Here is a 26,425-nt window from a genome sequence, read left to right as displayed (position 1 = left end):
ACAAATGCCATGAGAAGGATGTCTCACCGCAGCCGGATGCCCACATGGGCAAGTGCCTCTGTTAAGAGGACACATGCTTAAATGGCTTAACATTTTGGACATCCAACTATCAGGAATCTGCATTTCAGTGGCCACGTCTCAAGAGCCCCAGGTCCTGTGAAATAGTGAATACAATCCACAAGCACATGTAACTGAATGCAGCTTCTGAAATAAATCTATCCTGAGTTTATTTACTCTGAGGAGTCAAGAGTCCCCTCCTGCTTCTCTGAGGCATCCTTGACTTTCTAGGGAACTAATACTTACTCTTGCCCCTGAGGCTTTGTGAGGTCCCTCATAGAACAGCATCCCAGGAAGGAAGTGATGCATGAAATCAGCTGGGAGCAGAAGTTGAGTCCATGTCACAGACTTACTGTTTCCTCTGTTTTGTTTTTGCTCTTGCTTTGATCATTTCAACATAGGTAATGGCAGTGGTGACAGTGATGGCTGGAGTAAGACTTCCAGTTTTGAACATTAACGTTTGCTAATGGCTAAAGGCCCGGTACAAAAGTATGACTGGTGAGAGATAGTGGGTCATTTGCAGCTTAGATAGAAATTAAAAGAAAGGAGGAAAATTCTTCTCAGACGTATCTTGGAAGGAGGGTGGCCAACTCATTCAGGTTTGCCCAAAACTTCCTGGTTCTGGCACTGGAAGTGCGAGTCCTAGGAAACCCCTCAGTACCAGGCAAACGGAAGCGGACGGTCATTCTACTTGCAAGAGAGAAGCTCTGCACTGCATTGCAGTGAGACTAGGTGAGGGAAATTTCCTTAGAGCGATTACTAACGACTTACTTATGCTTGAAGAAAGTACCCTCCGTCCCTTTGCATGCCCATTTCAGCACCCCACGTACCTTATTATCTAGACGGTGCAAGTAGGAACAGATGTATTCAATGCTTGCTCCAAATGGGTGGACATGAAGAAATGTGGAAATAATCCCTACAGTGACAATACGATGGAGGTTACACTCGAGCATTATATTCTTTGAAATGAGAGCTAACTTACATGTACCACATACTACATACTGGGCACTATTCTAAGTTTATATACATTTTATTCATTTAATCTGTACAACAACCCACTGCATATACTGCCTCTCACTACACTGTACCCCATATAGAAACACTGGCATTGGAGGAGTCACTCCCATCATTTATGATGGCTAAAGACCATTTGAGTTCTACATTTCACAGTGAATTTAGAATTTTATAATGAATTTGGATCGTGCTGGCCTTTTGCAGTTCTTCTGCACAGTCTTTAAATTGGACGTGAGCTTCTTATGCATTAATAATGTCTTGCTGTTGTGGTAAAAGTACAAATCAGGTACTTTGCCTGATTCACTTCATGCCTCTCACAAGAGAATCTGCTGATTATATTTGGTTTTACTCTGTGAGTAGCTCTGTAAAGAAAAGCCAAACATTTCACTCACTCAAGTGGTCACTAGCATTTGTTTGTGCTTAGAGCTCTAAATCTCTTCAAGTAACACATTTTTTTATAGAGGTTTACAGCCTCTGGGAATGGGCACAATTTTTACTCAGTTTAACTATGGGGTGATTGGCAGCTATACATACTGCCTTGATTGTTCTGGACATCAGGTTAATTGTTCTAATACTTCTTTCTCTGGCAACAGGTAGATCTTAAATTGTTCAAAGGCCTACTATTTCTTTCTTTAGATTTTTTTTGAATTCCTCCCCTTTCATAAGATCTTAAGTACATCAAATAGACCCAGAATTGAATTTGCCGAGAACTGCCAGGAAATAAAAGCTAAATTTGATTTGGTTTATAGACTACAACTTGTCTATTCCTTCAAGTGACTGATAAAGAATATCACAAGTTTGAGTTGTAGCTTGAAGTTCAAATCAGTTCTTTGTGAAAATCCTCCAAATATCAGAGGGCAAGGAGGTGGGCTGGGGGATATGGGAGGAGCTGATGGTAGCGTTCAAAGTCTGTTCGAAATGGATGCTATTACTTATAACACTATGTGATTCTTAAATGACGAAGTAAATTGAATTGCTATACACTGACTCAAGCTGAGAAACTTAAATTCTAAAGAAGACAGTTCATGTCCAGAGGAATTCTAGGTGCTACGGCCAAGATAGGCTATCTGTCAAATGCCGAGAAATAAATCCTTAGGTTTCAAAACACTAAGCAGTTTCTGTGGGTTCATACCCGAAGAACCAATTTAAAAAATAGATTTTCCTTTCTCTCTGTCATTCTCTCTGTCACTACATTCTTTAAAAACAAAACAAGAAACACTTATCAAGAATCTTTGTTTCTAGAACTATCCATTCACAGAGGCTTCCTTCTACCCCCAGCTCTTCTCTGACAGGTCTCCCTGTTGCCATGCCAATTTGTTAAAGAACTTTGAGTTGTAAAATGGAAATAAGTTGTCACTTTTCTTTAAGACTCAATGGCAGATCCTCTTGTGTATCTTTATTAACATATCAAAGTGTTAAATCTGACTACAATATCCATTACCAAAGAAGGCAGATAAATCTTCAAAATATGCAGAAGCCAATCAGTGTGGAGAACTTCTGAGATTGGGGTGGGGCTGCTGTGGGGTTCAGCTTCCTAGAAGGCAGTTGGGATTATCTGTTGAGGTCCAGTATCAGCCCCTTGGAAATGACTGAATATTTTAGGACCTCAATCTGCCACTGTTCTCCAAATGGAATATCAAGTCAACAAACATTTGTGCAGAATACTGTAAGTGCAAAACAGTTCTCATTTTACTGAGGGCTTCCTATGGGTTGCACACTGTGCTAAGGGATTCAGATGAATTATCTTATTTAATACTTGCAGCTGCCCTTTGAGACAGGTAATATCATTCTGCCCATTGTGCAGATGGAGGAACTGAAGCTCAGGAAGGAAATCGTAGGGTCAAACGGGAAACCAGTTCTGTCTGACTCCTCAACCATGTGTTCTATCTTGCCTCTGTGGATGATTTTTATATATTGAGAGCAATTCTAGCATTTATCTCATCTAAGCCCACCAGTGTCACACACCACAGACAGCCTCCTGAGTTACCTGCCAGCAACCTGGAAAAAAATTTCAGAGAGGCAGACACTTCCTCCAGAGGCTCATCTGGGAAAGCTCTCTGCCAAACAGTATCCTCACTATAACCTTGAGTGGGAGTGAGAGGGCTCCACTATCCTCACATAGAGTTTTAAAAAATGTACAACGTATTTCTCCAGCAGACCCTCTCCTGTGCTTACAACCACACATTTGATGTGGCAGCAACCACAGGAGCTAGAGGAGAATTGGGAGCTGCTGTTACCATTTCTGTGAAGTCTATACTTATTCATGCATTCTCATGCTTCATAAATGCCTGGCAGGTATATTCATCTTAGGTGAAACTCTTCCCCCCTCCACCATAGTCAATATATTATATGTGTGTGTTCCTTACCCACGAGCAGTGCTTCACGTTCAGATTTGATAGGACTGCTGTTCAGGGTCTTCTCAAGAGGATAGTCACTGTCCTGGCTCGATGTACACAGTCTAGTAGCACAGCTTTCCTGTGGGAAAAATATGCTTCCTGGGTCAGTTCACCTTACTGCGTAACAGACTTGGATTCGAGTACGCAACAGGGAACTTTTTAACGTAGTACCCCAAAAGCAATAGTGTACAATTTTGATGACTGAATGGGAGAGAAAATAGCATTAATTTATGCAAAAACATCACAGATCATCCAAAACTTCTTTATATGGCTCCAAAACACAGAAAAATTTAGACATTCATCTTTGCCAGGTCCCCCCCCCCCCACCTTCATCATTCTTGACTCTATAGAGGTAATCTGGGGAACAGACCCAACATTTACTGCCTACTAGGTGCCAGGCACTGTTAGGTATGTGTTATCTCCATTCTACAAATGAGGAAAGTGAGGCTCAGGTAAATTAGGTAAATTGCCTTAGATCACATTTCTAGGACGTGGTAGAGCCTAGATTTCACGCCAGGTCATCCACTGCCAAAAGGATTGTTCTTTTCAATTTTAGGTCCACACGCTGCTAAAGGCAGGTCCCATCTCTGAGTGCAGAATCTACAATGTAGCTAATCTACTCCCAAACTCCCAAATAATCAACTGTTGGCTTTTGAACTAAAAATTAGAGCTTCCAATTATTGACTATCAGCTCTTTCTTCTCCCTGATAAGGACATTATCAGTTAGGATATTCCTGACTTCATATCAAGAAATGACCATGACCGGGCGCCTGGGTGGCTCAGTTGGTTAAGCGACTGCCTTCGGCTCAGGTCATGATCCTGGAGTCCTGGGATCGAGTCCCACATCGGGCTCCCTGCTCAGCAGGGAGTCTGCTTCTCCCTCTGACCCTCTTCCCTCTCGTGCTTTCTATCTCTCATTCTCTCTAATAAATAAATAAAATCTTTAAAAAAAAAAAAGAAATGACCATGACCAAAATATTACTCAGTGGCCTTCTTTGTTGTTGAAAGTTCTCTCTTTCTGAGTATAGCAGGTATGTTTCGTAAGAGACACTCAGGGGAAATTCATGACCAGCAATCAAACTGAAAAATACATCCAGGCCTTCCATGGATCTTTCTTTCTCTCTTTGGGCACTGAGAACATCTTTTCTGTATTACAAATGTGAAGGAAGAGTCTTGAAAAGAAGGAATAAAAGGAATCATTGCTTCCAGTCTTACTGCTTTTAGAAAAGAAAATGCTGGGGAAATGCTCCTGGCAGGGGCATCTCATGGCTGATTCAAATGCTTTGTCACTCTTCCCTTCTGCAAGCCCTCAGCACAGACAGGTGTCCTGTTTTCTTTAAAGATGACTTTAAAGCTTCCAGGATGTTGCCCTGAATGAAATGAATGGTCTATCCTGGCAAGACATGTTGTTTTGGGGATTTACAGGCATCCTGGCTATAGTCAGAAGGGAAGCCTTTCTTGATGACCTACTCAATCTTTGGCCTTTAGAATCCAATTCAGGCAGTAACCATCATGCCAAGTTTGATTCAAAATACCGGCTCACTTCTAAGCCATGGGTTGTAGATCTCCTTCTAATGCCCTTAAAACATTAAATGATCCAGTAAGCCATTTCTTAAGTGCGAGAATTTAACAGATTGGGGTTGACTCAAGATGGAAAGGCATCCTGAGAAGTTTTAGCCATCTTGAATAGAAATGTAGCCTTACTGAAACCTGACTTCAGTTTTATTATAGCTGGCATTTAAAAAATTAGAAGGCATATTGAAGAGATGTTTATCACCTTGAATTTTACTGGCAGATTCAAAGAGCCAGCTCTTTCTGCAGTAAGACAGACAGAAGTCACATTGTTATATTGCAAAACACTGACAATAACTCACACTACAGTTTACTGTCAAGAAACCCAAACAAAAACAAAAGAGATCTCTCCTCACCAAAACTTATTGCCTTCCTTTCAACCTGGAATTATTTTTGCAGTCTAACATAATGGTACTTTGCTTCCTAACCTAATTGTGTCAGGCTGAAATATTTGGTCACAAATCAGATTCCGAGAGAATATCAGTTTATAATGAACTGTCATGACTTTTTCTGAAAGAAGCTTTGCTTACAGTTACAGGAAAAAAACATTCTGACTCACATTTTCCCGATTATCAGTTGGCTCTCCTTCCTTATCCTCTTTAGCTGCCACTTCATGGTATATTCAGGTTCAGCATGAAAAACTGACTAAGGCACAATACATTAAGTTTCTTCTGTGCCATTTGATCTCTTGCTTCTTTCAATGAAATTTAAAGTGCCAAAAATGCCCTTACACTAAAAATGCCCTTAAATTAATTTGTGATGTCAATCCTAAAGAACGAATCTAAGCATAACGTCATTAGCATTACCTCATGTCTATTGCATTTTACGCAAGAAGCAAAACAGCTATGTAGCAGCTCTGAGACATTTTAGCAGCTCTGAAAGTATAGGGAAATTCCTACTACACAGAGCAGCTTTGGCACTTTTCAATTAAATGCTTGATAAATGAATTTCTCTGGGATTGTGCTCATTTCTTTAAAAGCACCCACAAAAGTGGAAAGTGAGCTGGTTTTATGAAGTGGAAGAATTAAAAGCATATTGCAAATGGCCTCCAGAAGAAAACACTTTCAATCATTTGTTTCAACTACACCAAGGCTGCCAGTTCTTAATGGCACTCTGGGGGAAGTCACTATGCTGGCAAACATACCCAGGGCCTGTATGCATTGCATCTTCCTGAGCTGAGTGCCAGAGATAAAGAGCCCAAGCTCTTGTCTAACGATAGCATTGTTGATTTCTGGCTCTTGGTCTGAGCTCCTAATCTCTTCCTTCTGAGACATTAAAATCAGGCACTTACAGTCAATGGGTCTTCCTTTTCAGAGGATTGCTTCAGTTGAATGTTCAGGCATACAGACGATTAGGGAGGTATGGCTGGGAGACACCACGGGTAGACTTTACATACCTTAAGTAGACTGGGCACCTGATTCATGCTTGTGACTCATTAACCTATCCAGATTAGGAGACTCCCTAAGAGGCCCTCACTGGTGGCTCTTATTGCTGCAAAGTCCCATCTTGCCCTTCCATGCTGCAATCTTCAAGCCTTAGAATATTCCTTCTTTTTATTTACTTTCCACATGTTTTCTCCCCTTTGGGTTTTGACTATTTCACCTGCAGCTGCTCATTATTACACTAGATGGAGTGTCTGCAAAGAAAAGCCCATGTTCTGGTTGTACTTGTGTTTCTTCCTTTAATGAAACACTTTATTAAGGGTACTCTGTGTCACCCGCATTTTCTTTCTATTTTTTTCACCTGCATTTTCTATGTTGCTATTTGCTTGGCAAGATGAAGCAGGAATGAGGTGTACACGCTGGTCTTCTCCAAGAGGGAAAGACTGAGGAATTTTAGGGATGGACTAACTTTGTATTCATTGAAAAGTACACTCTCCAGAATCCTTAGATATGCCAAGGATTCACAACTAAAGGCAGAGCCCCTGATTCAAGAATTACCCCAGAGAAGGGGCTTTTAATCCCCATTCAGCCAAGCATTCCACAGTGATTCCTACTGCAGGAACTTGCAGGGCATTTTTCACTGCCACTGCAAAGGGTGGGGGGAAGGGCAAGGGTTCACAGAGGACTGATATACCTTTTCTTTAAGATTTTCCAACATTTTTTCCACCTGCAACTTGTCATCCTTGACTTTTTCAAGTTCAGCTTCTTTCCTTTTGTATTCCTCTTGGACTTTGAGTAGATGCTACAAGACAGACCAAAGACAATCAAGTCTTGAGGAGCCACAATTCATTTAAAAACCCTGGTTGAAGTTGGACAGTAGGCTGGCCTGCCTCACTTTCTCCCAGCCTACACAATCATTTCTCCGTGCAGAGATACCAAAGGGAAAATCAAGGTACTTTTTCACTTAAAGTTATTTTATCTAGTTCTTAAGAACTTCCTTAGGATTTGTTCATATTTTAGAAAGCATCTGAGAAATTAACTGATCTAATCACTTAACTTTTCTATTCCAGCCAGGGGTAAGGATAGGGTATAGTGCTAATCCCATGTGGACAATATCTTGATTGCTGCATAGAACTTAATGTTATAAAGCATTCTTTCAAATAGCCGTTGTCCAAGCCAAGTTCAATTTCTGTGAGGAAAACATTTTACAAATGTTTGTTTCCACATCAGTAGGCAAGGAACTGGATTCATCATCATTAACGATTACAAAAATATGTGTCACACATTGTGGATAAGGTTTCATATGTGTGATCTCATATAAACCTCAAGTAACCCTATGCATAATCCTGAGGCTTACAGAGGTTTAGTGCTTTGCCTTAGGTCATTCAGATAGTAAGTGGCAGAGTAGGGATTTAAACCCAGGTTGGGTCAACACCATAGTCCATGCACTTAACCACTGTTAGACTATACTTCTTTTTGGGAGAAGATGGGAGACCCTTTATCTTGTTTACAAGGCTATTTTCCAATAAAAAGTAATCAAAAGGAGCAAAATTAATTTGTCAGGATGTAGAGACCTAATTTTCTCAGAAGTCTCTGAAGTGATGAAATGAAGAAAAAAAAAGTTCATCATCTTTAAATTGTATTTCAGTAGCAGAACTGTCCTGTGGAATGGTTTAAAAATCAAGGTAAGAGAGAAAAGCAACAAAAAATGTTTCCAAAGTTTTGCTTTTCAGAGGCTTGCAAAAGACCACTGGAAGAGCTAAAAGACACACGATACAATATATGTTGTCAAAATTCTTTGAAGTCTAGCTGAAGAGATACATTTTTTTGGTGGAAAGATCTCAGATATAATTTACATGTTCTAATTAAATTCCATAGTGACAGTAAAAGGAAGGTAAGCATTACTTCACACATTTTGCTAATAGGAAAGGTGAAATATCGATGTGATATTGCTTGTCACACAGAAAGACAGTGGTAGCAGAAGTAATAGGAACACAGGGCTCTTAGTGCCAGAAGAGACTCCTTGTTCACAATTTGTGATTTATGGCCAACAATAAGCTTTGCCCTAGATAATTTCAAGGCATACAATTAAAAAAATTATTGCTCAATTTAAATTATAAGGAAAATGGCTGGTCATCTGGCAAGATAGAAGAGGATAGTACCCTTACTCAAAAATACTACTCCTTTATTATGATGAAACAGATGGTGATATCTTTTTCTTTTAAATTGTAGGCTCACTGTGGTGATGGTTACATAAAACATCTAGACATTGAACATCTCATACACACTGTTGTATTTGAATGCAATTACAGTTGGATGCACCTATTTACTTTACTTTTTATACTTGGAATAATGTGCAGGTAAACTCATTCACATAAATGACTGTGAAAACAAAACAAAATAAAAGCAAATTGATATTATGTGCCCAAAGCATTGATACTGAAAAAGCCAGGGTAGGATTCCTGCCATTTCTCCTAACAGGCTGTATGGTCCAGCACTGGATCAAGTAGATACTACTTTTTCATATCTAAGTAAGAAGTGAGGTTCTTCATAAAGTCCCCGAGGCCCTGTCCAGATCCCAAAGCACCTTCTGAAGCAGAAAGAAAAGATTAGATTATGTTCGGTGTAGTTTTACTGTCAAGTATTTTTCACTGAATGTACATCCTTTGAAAACTGCTACCTCTGTACTGGCCAGAATATTTCATTAACCATAACAAAATTCCTTCCTAGTCTATGCCAGAGAACAGAATATCAAGAAAATAAGAGGTTTGCTATTCTCTTTGCTGGCATGGGACCTTTTTCCAGTTGAGGAGCTGATGCTAGCTTTCCTAAAAGCTCAGAAAACCAAAGGGCCTTTACCTGTTGCATTCCTTGCAGGGCTTGCTGCAGGAGTTTCAGCTGCTGTTCCTTGTTTGGGTCGTCTTCTCTGGGGGCTTTGCCTTGTTCTTGCTTGAGCAATTCTACCTCATTCCGATAGGCATCGAGCTGCCAACGGAGGCTGTCATTTTCTTCCTTCAGAGCTTCTGCCTGTGATACTAAGGCTAAGCAATCAATATAAAGTCAAACATCCATCTATCCATACTCTTTGTGGTTCACCTTAGTATCATGAAAACTTGGTAGTTCTTAATTGACATATATAGAAAGTCTCTTGAGCAACTTTAGGTTTGAGGTGGCCATGGCAGCAAGAGATGGACACAAAAGCACACAGAACCATTTGTGTAAAGGAATGCAGGATTCCAACACCCTGAAGTCATCATCACGCTTCATATTTGTCACCCCAAATATAACTCAGATATTCCCAGCTAACATTGGTCACTTTTATTTGGAAGGCAGCAAATGATAAGAGCTCTGTAATGATAAAGTGTAGGGCTAATTGTCTTGAACTGACGACTGTCCACATGTTAATTGTGCAGGGCAGTTGTTTTTAAAAATGTAATGTTTACTGTCCTACAGAGGAAAGGTAAATGTAAAAATTAAGACACAAGACTTCTGGTTTCTGGTCTAGTGTGTAAGGAGTTTAGAAGTCACCACTCCATCCTAACAACAAATAAAAAGCTGAATAAACTGAAAAATCAACAACTCATCTTAGATCCATAAGAGAAGTGAGGTCACAGGGCAAACTGCTGCCCCTGAAACTGGAGAGACAGGAGAATGCAGAGAATCACAACTTACCAGACCAGAAACCTATGAGCAGTAAGCTCCACAGGAACTGGTGGCAAGTAAAAAAATCTAAATTGTAATTGGCTAATTGCTGGAGGCTCAGTGTGGACAAGTCTGAGATTTAAAAAGTACAGAGGGACCCACTCATAGTGAAGTCTCTATCCTTTTGTGCATTTTATCTCTAGGAGCACAACCGTGTCCTTACAGTGAATATTGGAGAAAAATCCCCTTGTGCTTCCATCATGGGGAGGGGAAAAGAAACCATTTTGAAATACACCAGAGCACTCTGTTCTTCTCAACAAGGCCTGCCATCAGAAGAAACTATTTTTTTTTTTTTAAGATTTTAGTTATTTATTCATGAGAGACAGAGGAGGAGAGAGAGAGAGGGAGAGAGAGAGAGAGAAGCAGAGGGAGAAGCAGTCTCCCAAGGAGCAGGGAGCCCGATGCGGGACTTGATCCCAGGACCCTGGGATCATGACCTGAGCCGAAGGCAGACGCTTAACCATCTGAGCCACTCAGGCGCCCCAGAAGAAACTATTTTACCAGAGCCTAACCTGCTAGGGTATTACCAGAGTCTAATTGACCTGGAGAAGGGAAATACCCAAGTATAGCTCCCCCCAGCCATCCTGCCCCAAGTAAGTTTTTTCTCAGAAAAAACTGAGAAACACTTGTGAAATCACAGTCCAGAGGTAAATGCTCACTAAAAGACTGAGACCTAATCACAGGACTAGAGAATGCTCCCCCACACTTAACTACCACACCACTAAAGTCCTGTTTACTGGAGTTCTTTTCACCCAGCACATCATGTCCAGATTTCAACAAAAGATTACAAGGCGTACTAAAAGGTAAACAAACAAACACAGTTTAAAGAGACTGAATGGGGATCAGAACAAGAGTCAGATATGGCATGAATGTTGGAATTATCAGACCAGGAATATAAAACAGCTGTGATTAGTATGCTAAGAGCTTTAATGGGAAAAGTAGATACCATGAAAGAACAGATGAATAAACAGAGAGATGGAAGTTCTAAGGAAGAATCAAATAGATATGCCAGAGATAAAAAATACTACTGTAACAGAACTGAAAAATGCCTTGGATGGGCTTATTAAAAGACTTGACATGGCTGAGAGAAGAATCTCTGAGCTTGAGGGTATGACAATAGAAACTGCCTAACCTGAAAAGCAAAGACAAAAAAGCATAAAAAAAAAAACCCAAGCAGAATATCCAAGAACTATGGGACAACCACAAAAGATACATGTCATAAGAATATTAGAACGGAAAGAAAGAGAGAAAGGAACAGAAGCAATAGGTGAAGCAACAATGGCTGAACTTTCCCCCCAAATTATTATCAGACACCAAACCACAGATCCAGGAAGTTTAGAGAAATCAAACAGGATAAATGCCAAAAAATTAGACCTGAAAAGACACCTCACCAAAGATATATCAATGGCAAGTAAGCATCATCATATGTCATACATCATTAGGGAATTACAAATTAAAAGACAATGAGATACCACTACACACCTATTAGAATGGCCAAAATCTAAAACAATGACAACATCAAGTGCTGGCAAGGACGTGGAGCAAACAGAAATTCTCCTTCATTGCTGGTGGGAATGCAAAATGTTACTGGCACTTTGGAAGATACTATGGCAATTTCTTATAAAACTAAACATACTCTTACCATATAATCCAGCAATCATGCTCCCTCATATTTACCCAAGTGAACTGAAAACTTATGTCCCCACAAAAATATGCACACGGATTTTATAGCAGATTTCTTCTGGCAATTTTATAATTGCCCCAACTTGGAAACAACTACAATGTTCTTTAGTAGATTAATGGGTAAATAAACTGTGGTACATCCAGAAATGGAATATTATTCAGTGCTAAAAAGGAATGAGTGATCAAGCCATGGAAAGACCTGGAGGAAATGTAAATGCATATTACTAAGTGAAAGAAGGTAATTGAAAAGGCTACATAATTGTATGATTCCAACTATATGGCATTCTGAAAAGGCAAAACAATGGAGTCAGTAAAAATAAAAAAAAAAAAAAAACAACAACCCTAACCTGGTTGCCAGGGGTTAGGAGGGAGGGAAGAATGAATAGGCAGAGCACAAAGGATTTTTAGGGCAGTGGAACTATTCTGTATGATACTATAATGGTAGATACATACATTTTAAACATTTGTCCAAACTCATAGAATGTACACCAAGAGTGAACTCTAATGTAAACTATGAACTTTGGGTGATAATGATGTATTCGCTGATTATAAACAACGTACCCCTGTGGTGCAGGATGTCAGTAGTGGTGGGGGACTTTATATGTGTGTGGAGACAGGGGTACTTGGAAACTCTTTACTTCTTGTTCAATATTGTTGTAAATCTAAGACTTCTCTAAAAAATTAATTTATTAATTAAAAAACTCCCTAAGACACAAGAGGAAAACTTGGTTAGCTTTATTTATGGTTATGGCACATTTTTCAAGGCCAAAAATCAGAAAAGCTATTATAAAATATTTAATCAGAGGATTTTCATTCATTCAACAAACACTGAGTACCTTCCCTGTACCAGGCTTATGATAATGGTAAAAAATGAGATTCCACTAATCTCTGTGGTTCAGTCCAAATTAATGGAAACATTTGTAGTTTATTCCTTTTTTGATTCCTAACACAGCATAAAGCCCAGAAAAGAGATGTTAGCAAAATGGATCAAAATTACAAACCTGTATATTAAATGTATAAGAATGTTAAAAGGCAACTTGTCAAAGGTGTGAATTTTTTCAGCTACTTATGGGGGGGGACTTCGGGTAGAAGAAAGTAAACGAAAGTAATGGAAATCAAATCTTCAAGATTATTAGCTATAAATGGTGGAAGAAGAGTTCTCTAAAGGTATTTCAAAGACAAGATTCATTCTCTACAATAAATGGAAAGAAGTTGTACTTTACAAAGATGAAATATATAGAAGAAAACCATATTCTGAGGGAGAAAACACCCCATTCCTAAAAGAAAGCTGCTTTGCGGGGTGGGGGTGGGGGATGGGGTTTAATTCTGCGCTTTCAACCTGAGGGTTTTCCTGAAACAATCAGGTACCAATGCAGGCTGATGTAATCAGATTGTCTATCCAAATTAGAGAGTGGCAATCCTTCCTATTACATGTTCTCTTGTTTTCTGTGAATGGCCATGCAATTATCCTGATACGGCAGTTTGAACATTGTATTTTAGTTTTTAAAAGAAATTACAAAAACCTTTGGCATGACACATTCATTGTATGTTTGGTTTTATTCTGTATTTTAATTTTTGCTGTAATCATAAAGTTTTTGTGTCTTTGAAGAGAAAGCTGTTAAACAGAGAGCTGAAGTCCCAGCACTGTAAATACCATCTATCCTTGCCATCTCTCCCAGCAGCTGGGATACCTGTCGTCGGACAGGCAGCATTCCTCACAATCACAGCACTAAAAGAAGATGCTAAAAGTGAAGATGACTGTATATAGGAAAGTGTATGGCAGAAGGGAAATGAGCTATCTGCCAAACGGGAAGAAATTATTTGATTTGCTTGTTGGGTCAGTACCAAGGGATAGCATCTCGAGCTGGAGTTCCGGTGAATAACACAGAGGTTCCTCTGTAAATCAAGTGACTGCTACAGATAGACAGTTATTCATTTCTGCTTTGGTTTGCATGTTTGTCTTCTGGCAAGGCATATGGCTCAATACTAAATAGTGATATTTCATCTTCCTCTTTTGTTTCTTCTTGTACTGCAGGCTAGTGATTATGCTCTTGTCTTATGAGTCATGTGGAGAAATGTGGAAAAGGGCAGAGATCTAGGAGAGTGGTTAGAGGCATAGTCTCCAGTTTAAATGTGAAAATATTTTCCCTCTGAGCAAATGAGGAGGAGAGACTACTTCTCTCCTGGGGGGAAAGGGCATGCTGATGAGCAGAGATAGATTCCTGCAGCCAAGTGCGAACAGATAATAATCTCCTCAGTTTGGACCTGTCACTAAGTAAAAGAGAATGTGATCTCCTCTAATGCCACCAGGGCACCTTACTTACGAAATGTATATTTCCCACTCCCTGAAATGAGGGTTTTTGTCATTTTAATGAGGACACCAAGTCTTTACTTTCACAGACTTAATATTAATTGGGCCCATTTCTGAAGTTGGAGTTCTTTGTACATTGCCAGAACATTGAAAAGTTCAATACTACCTTTTAATAATATGTTTGAGTAGGTGAATCCATCAGTCCTGATACTAAAGAGCATAGTACAGTGAATTTATTCATATCTTGCCATCATTAGTTCTCAGCTGCTCCTTTTTGACTATTTCCTATGTGGGAAAAACATTTCTCTTTATGGGGATGGCTCCTCAGATCTGAAGGCTGCCAGTTCATCATGGCAATATGAAAGTACGAAGGTAGCTGTGAACGCCTCTTTTTAGAGAAGCTACTCAGAGCAAAATCCCAGATATGTTTTTCTATGACAAAAGATCTAAAAGGATTTTGTGCCATTAAAAAATTAATGCCTAAGTTTCTTCGGTGGTACAAAGAAAACAAAAATTTTTTTTTGAAGATTTTATTTATTTATTTGACAGAGAGAGACAGCCAGAGAGGGAACTCAAGCAGGGGGAGTGGGAGAGGGAGAAGCAGGCTCTCCACTGAGCAGGGAGCCCAATGTGGGGCTCGATCCCAGGACCCTGGGATCATGACCTGAGCCAAAGGCAAACGCTTAATGACTGAGCCAACCAGGCGCCCCACAACAAAAATTTTAATGGAAGCAAATTCAGGGGGTTGGCCACCCTCACAAAGCTGCATTACAAGAGATGCACCAAATTATTGAAGGAAGATGTGTAACAAATGTTACCAAATTATAGAAGGGAAAATGTGCAACATTCCTCTCAAGGGTCCTAAAAAAAATCTGAGCTGGAGCGATTCACAAAGAGAAAAAGCCAAAAAGAACAAAGTTGAAAGAGAGAAGGAGATGATATGAGTGGTTGCAGACCAGTTCAGGGAAATTTTTAAGTGAGTTCCCTGACCTCCCAAAGCCTTGCTTTCCTTACCTCTGCAGGTTATTACTCCAGTGAGGCTTCTACCAGTATGGATGTACCAGGGACTTCGCTGTTTCTCCTCTGAGATCTCTAAATTCACCTCTCAAACAGTATCTTCATCTGTCAGTTAACTCACTGCCCCTCATCACCCTGAGACACCCTGAGACACCCTGAGACACCCTGAGACACCCTGCTCTCTTTCTTTGCTGGGACCTTAAATCTCTTGGAGTGGCCAACTTCACCCAGTCCATTAACTATTTTCTGGCTAAACAGATTCCACTGCAAATTCCTTAGTACTCTATATTCCTTCACCCTCCTGAAAACCTTTGGCCAGTCTTACCATGTCAATTCCTAGCTCATGGTCACTCGGCTCAACTTTGTCTGCACCTTATCCTGGGCTGCAGAGGACTCTTATAGGAAGTTGCAGAGCTGGGCAGTCCTGGTCAATACAGACTCATGTTGGTCCTTGCTGGTGGGTCTCTTACCTCTTACTGATTTCTTCCTTCCATCCTGCCCAGGGTATTTATTCCAGGTCTGCTCCTGTCTCCTCATGGTCTCATTTCCAAAGCATTTCCCTAATCAATGGTTGACCAATCTCTGGGTATATGGAGAAGCATGGAATGCATACATACTTTTAGCTTCATTTCTCTTGTCTCAGAGGAAGAGGATTCTCCCCTCTCTGAAGAAAACTCCAGCTGAGTTTGGATCACTTTCCATTCTTCTCCAGGATTCTACTTCCATAATTACCCATAAGTACTCTTTCACTCTCAAGCATCTTCAACCTCACTCTCTCCATGGCCTCCTTCCCCTCTATTGAACAACAAACAACAACTTAACTTTAACTTTGTCACCCATTCTAGTTGCCATATATAATGCCTGCATTTGCTTTTGCCCAACTTTTTGGCCTGTGGATTTTGTCCACCTTCTCTCCTTAATGCCATATGTTCTGGCCCCTATCTCTATCACCCTACTAAAATAGTTCTTGCTCAATGCTGTCCTTGATTCCTTTCTTCTTTGTATTATCTGATAATGTTGATTATTCCTACTTCTATAAATTCTTCTTGTTTTTCTAGTTTTCTTCCAGCCTCTTAAGCTGCTCTTTCCCCTTTTTTTTTAAAAAAAGGTTTACTTATTTGTTTGTTTATTTATTTATTTAGAGAGGGGGTGGGGGGAAGGGCAGAGAATCCTCAAGCAGACTCCCCACTGAGTGTGGAGCCTGACACGAGGCTCGATCCCAGGACCCTGAGATCATGACCTGAGAGTCCAATGCTTAACCGACTGAGCCACCCAGGTGCTCCTAGACTGTTCTTTTTCTAACTGCTCTGCAAACTCCTCTTTCTTTCCTTCTCCCTTACTGTGGGTAGCCACCAAAGTTCTGTATTTAACCCTTTGCTGTTCTTTCTCTCACTTGTCTTTCACAATCATTTACTCATATCCTCCAAGCTTCAGCCAACAGCTCTGTACTACCATCTTCTATTCCTTCTACTTTCTTGAACACTGATTTGAATATAAATCCTTTATATCTATTTCCTAACTACCTACTGTCTGAAACTGATCTCATACTCTACAAATTAGTCCCATGCACCAGTCCATTTCTGTCAATGTTACTAGTATGTGTTTAATTTGTAACACCCCCCCCAAAAAAAACTTTATGTTGAAGCCCTCATTATGTGACCTTATTTGGAAATAGGTTCTTTACAGAGGTAATCAAATTAAAATGAGGTCATTCAGGTGGGCTTATGGACTTATACGACTAGTATACTTATAGAAAGGAGAAATTTGGACACAGACATGCAAACAGGGAGAATGTCATGTAAACATGAACGCAGAGACTGGGGTGATGCATCTACAGGCCAACAAGTGTCGAAGATTGCCAACAAACCATGAGAAGCTAGGAGAGAGGCATGGAACAGATTTTCCCTCACAGCCCTCAAGAGGAATGCACCCTGATGACACCTTAATCTCAGAGTTCTGGCTTCCAGAACTGTGAGGCAATAAACTTCTGTTGTTTAAGCTGCTCAGTCCGTGGTATTTTATTGCAGTAGCCCTAGAGAACTAATATGACCACTGACCCTCTAATCTCCCAGACTAGAAAACCTAGCCTCATCTCAGGTTCTTGCTTTTTCTTCATCATCTATATCCAATCTGGCGCCAAAGACTGTAGTTATTCTTCTGAAGTGACTCCTAGCATCTTTAATCTCATATTTTCTGTTACATCCTTTTATTTTACTATTTTATCTCAGTTCCTGTTACCTTCACTCTAGTCCTGGGCTTCATCATTTTATATCTAAATTCCTATAAAAGTCTCTGGCAGGTCTCTCTTTCTCCAAAATTTATTTCCTAAAATATATAATTCATGTTGCTTTTATCATACTAGTGCCATGACTGAGACATGCTTATAGTGCCATGTTGTCTATTATGGTAAATGTAACCTTGGCATTCATGGTTCCCCATAATCTGGATCCATCTTGTCCACTCAATCTTTTATCCCCCTATACCCAGCATCTTTATTTCTCTCTCTGAGCCCTGTTCCTTCTCTCCTGCCTCCACATCAAGATACTTTCTTACTCTCCTTATCCAAACCTTCATCTTTTTTTAAAAATTTTATTTTATGGGGCGCCTGGGTGGCTCAGTCGGTTAAGCGGCTGCCTTTGGCTCAGGTCATGATCCCAGGGTTCTGGGATGGAGCCCCGCATCGGGCTTCTTGCTCAGCAGAGAGCCTGCTTCTCCCTCTCCCTCTGCCTGCCTGCCGCTCCCCCGCTTGTGCTCTCTCTCTCTATCTCCCTCTCTCTGTGTCAAATAAATAAATAAAATCTTTAAAAAAATTTTATTTTACTTTATTATGTTATGTTAATCACCATACAACCTGTTCATCTTTCAAGATCCCAGTCAGCTTTCACTGAATGCAACTACTCTGGCCACACTAATATCTCTTGGCCTTGCTGCATTCTAATCAGTACCTTACAGGTTAGAACCAAGTGGTATTTCTTATATTTATGTAAATTTACACATATTGCACCTCTATTTCCATAAGCTGATAGGATGCAGTCCTTGTTAATTAATTGATCAAACTTTTAAAAAGGGAATAATGACAGGTGTGGGGAGGGACGGAAGGATATTGGAAACCAAGAGAAGTGAAAACTTTGGCTAGAACAATGAAGGAGAATGAGTCTCAGTCAATTTTTCCAAATGTGCTCCCTGGACACAGGGATGCCTGATAAAAAAATGCAAATTCCTGAGCTTCATTACAGACCTACTTAATCAAACCCTGCAGCCCAGAAATCTGATTTTTTAAAGGTAACCCAGTGATGCTTATAGATACCAAATCTGAGAACCACTAATCTAAGTGGAGAAGGCAGACAATAGATACAGAAATGGAACACCCATTCTTAGGTTTACTGAGCACATGTACTTCCCATCATGGCTAACAATAGAATGAAAATAGTTTTATACTATCATGATTTGCTTTGATGTGATTTCCCCTCTTCAACACATTGCTTTGAGCACAGCAGTCCTTTCTTCCACGGCAATAAGGTTTCCAGTACTGCATCACAAATATGGGCTGGGTAATACAGAGTCCCCAGAAGAACAGAAATTTTGTGGTACTCCAAGGAAAGGTAACTGAGACTGCTAGGCTAGCTGTGACGCTTACTTTCTTTGGGAAGTAGAATTTAACCAGACACATGCTCTAGACTCCTGGAATTCAAGTTTGGTAGCATGGAGAGAGAAAAAAACAACTCTGAGATCTAGTGCTTAAGCTTTTAATTGGAACCACATGAAACTAAAACATGTAGCTGATTTAGATAAAACCTGAGGACCCGTTTACTGGCTCACACTGAGCAGGATTTCTGCAGTTGACTACTACAGAAGCAAGATAACAAAATTAGATACGATCGAGGGGAAGAAAAATGCACGAAAGTCCTTGAATTAAAATGAATTGAAACCTTCTGGGAGAAAAGCTATTTGGTAAGCTCCATTAAGTCTATTGTAGATAGCTTTATTTGACAAAGCAGCATCCTGGCATGTGGAACAGGAAAGAAAATAGCTATAAGATGATCTGTCAGGGAGTTTCCAGTCCCTAAACGAATAAGATTCTGTGCAGTAGCCAATACAGCTTTTAACTCAAAAGAGATACAGAAGCAAAATGCAATTATATAACACTAATAAGAACATTTAATCTGAATCTCCCATACACCGCCCCCCCCCCGCCCCGCCGAATAACTCCTCAAATTTAGCAATTTATCAAGCAAATACTCAAACTGATGGTCATGTTAATTTCAGGGGAACACTGGATTAACTCAGTATACAATACTGCAGATACTGAGATGGAGACAGTTCTATAAGTCAAAGATTAGTCAGCTATAAAACATCTTGGCTAAGCACTTAACTAATTTGAATAACTCAATTATGAAACTCTTGTTTTTTTAGCTATAAGTTTATAGTATGCGTTTGCAGTAATTCGTTCACTGTTCTGAAAATGCTAACTGCTGATTACAAAGGATTTATTCAATATATATGGAGGTTTAGATGTTTAGGGATCTAACATATGGCAGAAATAGAGGAAATTCAGATGTAACAGCTACAAATGCCTTTTTAAAAGTCTGAGTTGATAGTTTTCTTTCCTTAAGAGTTTCTGTTCATGGAGCGAAGATTCTAGGACCACTCAAGTGGCTATAAAGCTGCTGGCTTCAATATGCAAGTACTGAAACCAAGAAATTCTGATTTGCATTATAATCAACCAGTTCTCTGTGGGTCTCTGTCTCCATCTCTGTCTCTGTCGCTGTCTCTCTCTCTCACACACACACACAGCAGGGACAGTTTACTACAATATCTCTAATGTCTAGCACAGTGATTGGCATGCAGTAGTTATTAAATGAATGAATGAATTTCTTTAGCCATCCCAACATTCCTGTTAGATGGTTGTATAATGTACTTTTTACAAGGGTGGATCCTGAGCTCAGTGGGACAGAAGTCCTTCCTGAGTCAAGAAGGACACAGTTGGGACTAGAACTCAGGTCCTCTAACTTTAGGTCCAGTGCTTTGTCCACTGTACCTTACTGACTCCTAAGACTGTCTAGAATGGCTTACATGAAAACACTGGTCTTTTGGCTATTTTTATCTCCCTTCTGGTAATTCTCTCCCTGGTTTGTTATGAAATTGAAAGGTGGTATAGTGTCATATTGTTCAACAGGTTTGCCTTATGAGTTCCACTGGGGACCCACATGTGGCCTGTCTCATGGTGAGGTCCTGACTATGCTAAGTAAGAGCAAAAGCTTTTACCCAAACATCTGTCTGTAGACTCCTGTTTGGTTCCCAATAAACCCCTAAGTAACCACAATAAAAGTCAGCAGGTAGGTAGACTGTCATATATTATAGATATTTCCCCTTAGTTGGTAGAGTCTCTTTTAATTTTGTGATTCTTTAAAGAAAAATATTTAATTTATAGGAAGATAAATTTATCAAAAGTATCTTTTATAATTTTATCTTTGGAGAACTTCATCCCAAATTATATAAACAACTCCTATATTTTCCAGAATTTCTTTCGCTACATTTATTTTTTTTTACATTTGAATCTTAAATCCATCTGTTACTAATTCTGGTGTAAGGTATACAGGATGTAGGGATCTAACTACTTTTTAAAATGTTTGGCTAGTTGTCTATTTATGTGTAAGCTCTCTTATGATTCCTACTATAGAACATACTATTAACAAATCCAAATCAAGTATAGAACAGTGCTGCCTAAATGTCTAGCCCTCCTAAGAGAAGAAAGGCCACTTTTAATTCGGCACTGTAATGGAAGATGGGAATGAATAAAAAGATCCTTAGCCACAGGGTTGATATTTAGCCACTGTGTACTTATATGGCTTTACCAATTGTTTCTAGCTGGTTCCAGACTTACAGTTTTGTGCCCATAACTTACTGGATGTTAGAAGTTTTAAAATATCATCCCTGCAAGTAGATGTTAGTTAAATGAAACAAAACAAAATTATCTTTACCTGATTCCTCAGTTTCTTTTGTTTCTGTGGTTTCTTCTATTTCGTCATCAGACATCTCCATTTCTTCTTCTCGCCTGATTCCCATTAATTCATCATTATGTATGTTGCGAATTTCCTAAGGTTAAAAGTTATGCTTTGTTGGTGGGAAAGCTTTGAAAATGTTGAAGAAATGAACAGAGTTAAGGATAAGATAAAGCAGGGTTTTTTGACATATGAAAAAACTTCAGAGTACTCTTAAGGCAAGGACAAGGGGGCACATTGGGGCTGAAACTGTCTTGACAGACAAAGCAGACTTTGTTACATTCTGTCTTCCATAAGGCATTCATTCCATATCCAGAGGTCTGGCAGTTGATGATTCTTATATCCATCCTATATTAGAAAGTACTGTTGGTCATGAAAGGCCTCTTACCTCTTACATGGATTTCTGGACTTTCCTTGAAGGGTTCTGCCATTTTCACCTTCCCATGTCAAATCCTTTAATTTTGCATCCCTGCATCCTCTTCCCTCTCCACTTACAGACTTACTCAACAGAACTCTTAATCTAACTTTTGCATGTTTAGAATTACAGCAAAAATGAGCTGTCAGGAGGGAACTTCAATCAGATCAACCCTTCCATGGACAATAACTATACTCTGAACAAAACACAAAATCAAACCAAGCCAAACCCCTAACTACTTGATGGCACTGGAGAGCGAACAAAAGCAGGCATATCCTAAAGAGTGGCTGACACTTGGAAGAAGGATGTGGGTCTCTCAGTTTTTAAGGGCCTTTTAGTCTGAAAGCAGACCACAGTTAGCAGCTCACAGAGTAGCTACATTTTTAATAGAAAACCCTGTCTTTACATCCTAAAGAAATCAAGGAGATAGCCACAGGAAAGTGAGGAGGGGATCCCAGAAGGGAGACAGCCAAAGTGGGAGAGAGATCCAAATTCTGCCTGTAATATCTGCTCAAATTTCTGCATGACCCTTGAACCATGGAAGCACAGGACAGATTCCAAACAACACAGCTAAGTCTAAAAGAACTGAACTGAGATTTGGGCTGCCATCTAAGAGACATAATTTCCAGCTTAAATTCAATTAAGTAAATTGACTGTTAAAACAAAAGAAACTGAAGTCAACCTTCTTTGGAAGAACATAACAAAATGAACATAACAGAATATAACCAGAACCTTAAAAGCAAAATATTCAAAAAATGCAGGCAAAGCCCAAGTTACTTGACATACAAAGAACTAGGATGAGATGACCTGTCTTCAAGAGAAAAGATCATCAACAGAAATCAAACTTGAAATGAACCAAATATGGCAGTTAGCAGATAAGGAGCTAAAGCAGCTATTATAACTATCTCAATGATGGAAAGGAAACATGTTCATAATGAATGAAAAGACAGGAAATCTTGGCAGAGAAACAGAAACTTTAAAAAAGAACCAAATAGAAATTCTAAAACTGAAAAATATAATATCCAAAATAAAATTAACTGGATGAGTCTAACTTTACAATAAAGATGGCAGAACAAAGAGAGAACTTAAAGAGAGAACAATACAAATTTATCCAATCTAAAGAACAGAGAGAACCTAACTGGAATCACAGAGAGGAGAGATTAGATGATTCAAGATTCTTGAAGAAAAAATAGTTGAGGATGGTTCAACTTTGATGAAAGACATTAATCTATATATTCAAAGAGCTCAGTAAACCCCAAGCAGGAGATGTGTGAAAAAGGTATGTCTAAGAACACCATAGTCAAATTGCTGAAACTAAAACATTAAGAGAAACTCTTTAACTCTTTAGTTAGCTAAACTCATTGTGATAATCATTTCACAATCCATGTAGGTCAAATCATAATGCTGTGCATCTTAAACTTATACAGTACTGTATGTCAGTTCTACTCTCAGTAAAACTGGAAGAATAGAGAAGGATGCTTAAAAGCATCCAGAAAACAACAACAACAACACATTATATACAAAGAGACAATTCAAATACTTTGATTTCTTTCAGAAACAATAGAGGCCGGAAGTCAGGGGAACACTATCTTTAAAGTACAGGAAGAAATAAAAATCACTGTTTATTCAGAATTCTATAAGCAGAGAAAAATTCTTTCAAGAATGAAGATGAATTAAATCTATTTTCAGACAAATGTAAATGTAAAAATTTGTCATCCAAAGATTTGCACTATAAGAAATGTGGAAGAAGTTTCCTCAGGCTGGAGGGAAGTGTTACCAAGCTGTAAACACAGATCTTCACGTAGGCATGGAGAACTTTGGAAATGATGGAGATCACACTGGAAAAGTCACTTTAAAAAAAGTCAGCATGAAAACTGCATTTTGGAGCAGCTTGCAATCATTTAGAGGCCACTTAATGCCTATCAGAGGCTTCTCAGCACTGAGCTGAGAATTCCTTGCTTATGTTAGCCCCAATTGGGCCATAATACAGGAAATATCCAAAGCTGTCTGGTGAAAATTGCTTCCATTTAGGGGCATTATAAATACTTCACATGGATTTCTTAATAATTAATGCTATAGTTAATCACTATCTCAACTAATATTCTCATTTTTTATGCCTTTTACCGGGAAAAATAATAATTTCTATATCAAGGTAAGTTTTCGCTACAGATAAATAAAAGTCCCTTTTAAAAACACAAGCTATTCAGTATTTTCACTGGTAGTTAAGAGGTAATAGAAAAATAGAAGTACTAGAAAATAGAACTACCAACATAGCATCTCTCATGTGCTACAGGGCCATTACTTAAAATAGAAGAAAACAGTGACTTGCTTGAGAAAAATGAAATTTAAAGGGCTGTGTCAAAAGAGAGATTTGCTATGTCTTATTCAAACTCAATGCATAGAGAAGAAAGGAATTGCTCATTTCTAAGAATTCATTCTGTCTCAGGAGTCTGGGTTTCAGTTACCATCAAAGAACAGTTACTGGCAAGGTGATTATAATGAGGTTTGACACTGGCAAATTCGACTATTGTACAACTTGCGGCATCAGGAAAAGTTATGGCTCTCCTAGTTGCCTAACAAAAATGTAGCCTGTCGAAGGGTGTAAGCAGAGACCAACTTTCAATTCACAAACATGTCATCTGACTCTGGGAAAGTTATTGTGTTTCTCAGAAGAGTAAATTGTGTTCCTTCTAAGGAAATGTTCCAGGGCAGGAAGATCTAACTGAGAGCTAAGACATGCCCTGTAGCTGCTCAGCACCCACAAAACCTCTTTCTGCTTCCAGCTGGGCAAGAAAGCATAATATCTTCTGAGAAGTATAAAAAGTTCAATAACTAAGTGATACAGCTTATCTAGAGGTCTTTCACATCTTCAAAAAATCTCCAGAAATAGAAAGACCTATGGGTAAATTTTACCTCAATGCCTGAAAATACTTCAGGAACAAGAGTTCCTTTAGTTGATAATGAAATGAGGGTAAGAAAAACCAAGGGGACCCTTGTTCTCCATTGTTCAGTCAGGCATGCAAAGTGGCAGAGCTTAGAGCCTTCTAACCACCAGGCAATCCCCCTTAGCTACAAAGAAACTAAGCCCTGTATAGTTAGTTACTCTCCTATAAATATCCAATAGGAAGTCACATGAATGGGATAAAGGCAGAGAACATCAGAGGTTATAGGGTACCATGTTAAGGTAAACTCATGAGGAGCAGTTAGTAAATGACAGTGCCCCTAAGTAAAGCAAGTAAGTTTTTAATTCTATGAAAGCCTTACCTTTAAAGCACTTGGTATCTAAGATACCTGTTTTCTGTCTTTCTGGTTGGGTCAAAAAAGCTCTGTTTTGGGAAGCAAACCCTAACAAGTACCTTCAGAGTGAAGGACTAAAAGGTAACATTTCCCTAAGGAAGGCACTCTACCTAGCTGGGGCATAGGTGCAGATAGGAGGAGGACCCTGAGCCACTGAAGTGCAGGCAGCAAGGGAAGTTGCTGCCTCCGAGATTTGCCCCGTTTCCCATCCTGACATTTGGATCTAGGGCTAAAACCAAAAGAGTGGCAATGGCAGGCAAAAACATTTTCCAGAAGTTTTCATTTGTAAATCACTACCTGAAATTGAGTGGGCCGTGTCACTGAGAGACTATATTGAAAATGGAAAGATAACACTCCTGAAGTTTCTATTCTATTCTCCTGCCCACAGTCAACCTGTGAGATTTTTCATTTAAACAGCAAACTGTTAGTGATTTCTAAAAATGCATTATAATGGCTTTGAGTCTGTTTTAATGGTAACTTTTTCTGATGCTCAGAACTTCACACACTGCTCCACAATGGAGAAGAGAGCACTTTTACATAGAATTAAACTGAAAACCGAGACAGAGGAAAATGCATGGACAGAATCACCTTTGTGCCAGCTGACATTTTTAATTTATCATAAAGTAAGCAAATCACAATCATTGCACATTAAGTATCTAACTCTACAGTTTCACAAAAAGTTATGTGAATTTAAATTCATCTTACTCATGTGTTATGATAGGAACATAGTTATCAATAAAGCAAAGTTCCTTATCAATTGTGTAAAAAAACTGTACTTACCTAGACTTTCAATATTAACAGGATACTTGGTGAGGAAGGGGTCAGATGAAGGAATGGAAAGGAATAGATATCTTCTACATTTATGTAGAAATTTGAATCTGAGCTATCATTCAGTACAATGAAGCAAAGCACAAACACAAGTTCTTAATGCCTATTGTATGATACATATGGAAATAAAAATTAGGTTGATCCAAATCGTGTTAATAGGTGTTCTGATGGCTGAAAGCTAATAGCTAGTGTTAGAACACATGGGTGCTAAAACAAGGGTATGCAGATGACTCGAACAATCTATCTGCAAACAGTTCTTCAGAGTTTGGAATGGTAGGCTTGGAAATCTAGAGAGAAAGTTATTTTAGCAATCATAGTATCTCATTTTACAAGAATGCTAGCAATTGTCAAGTCCCTTTTCCTCTAGCCCAATGTTATAAAATCTCATACTGGGGAGGATGCAAGGGGGTCTCTTCTAGTTCCTACTGCTATGGCTCTAGTTTCTATATATCATCCAAGGTTTAGCTTCTAATCTAGGCCAGCTTCTCAGTGAGAGAAACACACAGGTTTTAAATGGTTCTATAGAAAAAGAGTTCCTACAATAGAGAGAGCTCTCAGTAAAGTCACTGTAGAGTTTTTAGTAAAGAGAGAAACTTTAGCTTTCTCTTATTACCCTTTTCAATTGTATCAGCAGGAGCCTCACACACATATAAAACAGGAAAGTAAAGTAAACCAATGAAAGACTCATTAGCAAACTAGTATGCCCAGCATATGCTACCAAGGTGAGAGCCTGAGCTCCCTGAAGGTGG

General features: G+C 39.2%; 1 protein-coding gene across 8 annotated transcripts in view; it reads right to left on the bottom strand.

Moving 5' to 3' along the window:
* ENOX2 (ecto-NOX disulfide-thiol exchanger 2) overlaps positions 1 to 26,425 on the bottom strand; it is a 282,023-nt gene that overhangs the window by 2,913 nt on the left and 252,685 nt on the right. For 7 of the 8 annotated variants that reach the window (XM_088028643.1, XM_028122755.2, XM_088028644.1 and 4 more), the window contains 5 exons: positions 21,116 to 21,230; positions 9,281 to 9,462; positions 7,116 to 7,223; positions 3,438 to 3,546; positions 888 to 973 (listed from right to left, as the gene is read on the bottom strand). In XM_088028643.1, the coding sequence (XP_087884769.1) occupies positions 888 to 973; positions 3,438 to 3,546; positions 7,116 to 7,223; positions 9,281 to 9,462; positions 21,116 to 21,230 (600 nt within the window). The remainder of the gene's footprint in view (positions 1 to 887; positions 974 to 3,437; positions 3,547 to 7,115; positions 7,224 to 9,280; positions 9,463 to 21,115; positions 21,231 to 26,425) is intronic. The other variant, XM_028122754.1, reaches the window with a different exon arrangement.

This window comes from Eumetopias jubatus, unplaced genomic scaffold, assembly GCF_037043125.1.
Source record: "Eumetopias jubatus isolate StellerSeaLion01/CBP00866 unplaced genomic scaffold, mEumJub1_p1.0 scaffold_11, whole genome shotgun sequence".
In the NCBI taxonomy this organism is placed as follows: Eukaryota; Metazoa; Chordata; class Mammalia; order Carnivora; family Otariidae; genus Eumetopias; species Eumetopias jubatus.
The sequence above is the reverse complement of the archived record's forward strand: the minus strand, read 5'-3'. Positions and strand labels throughout refer to the sequence as shown.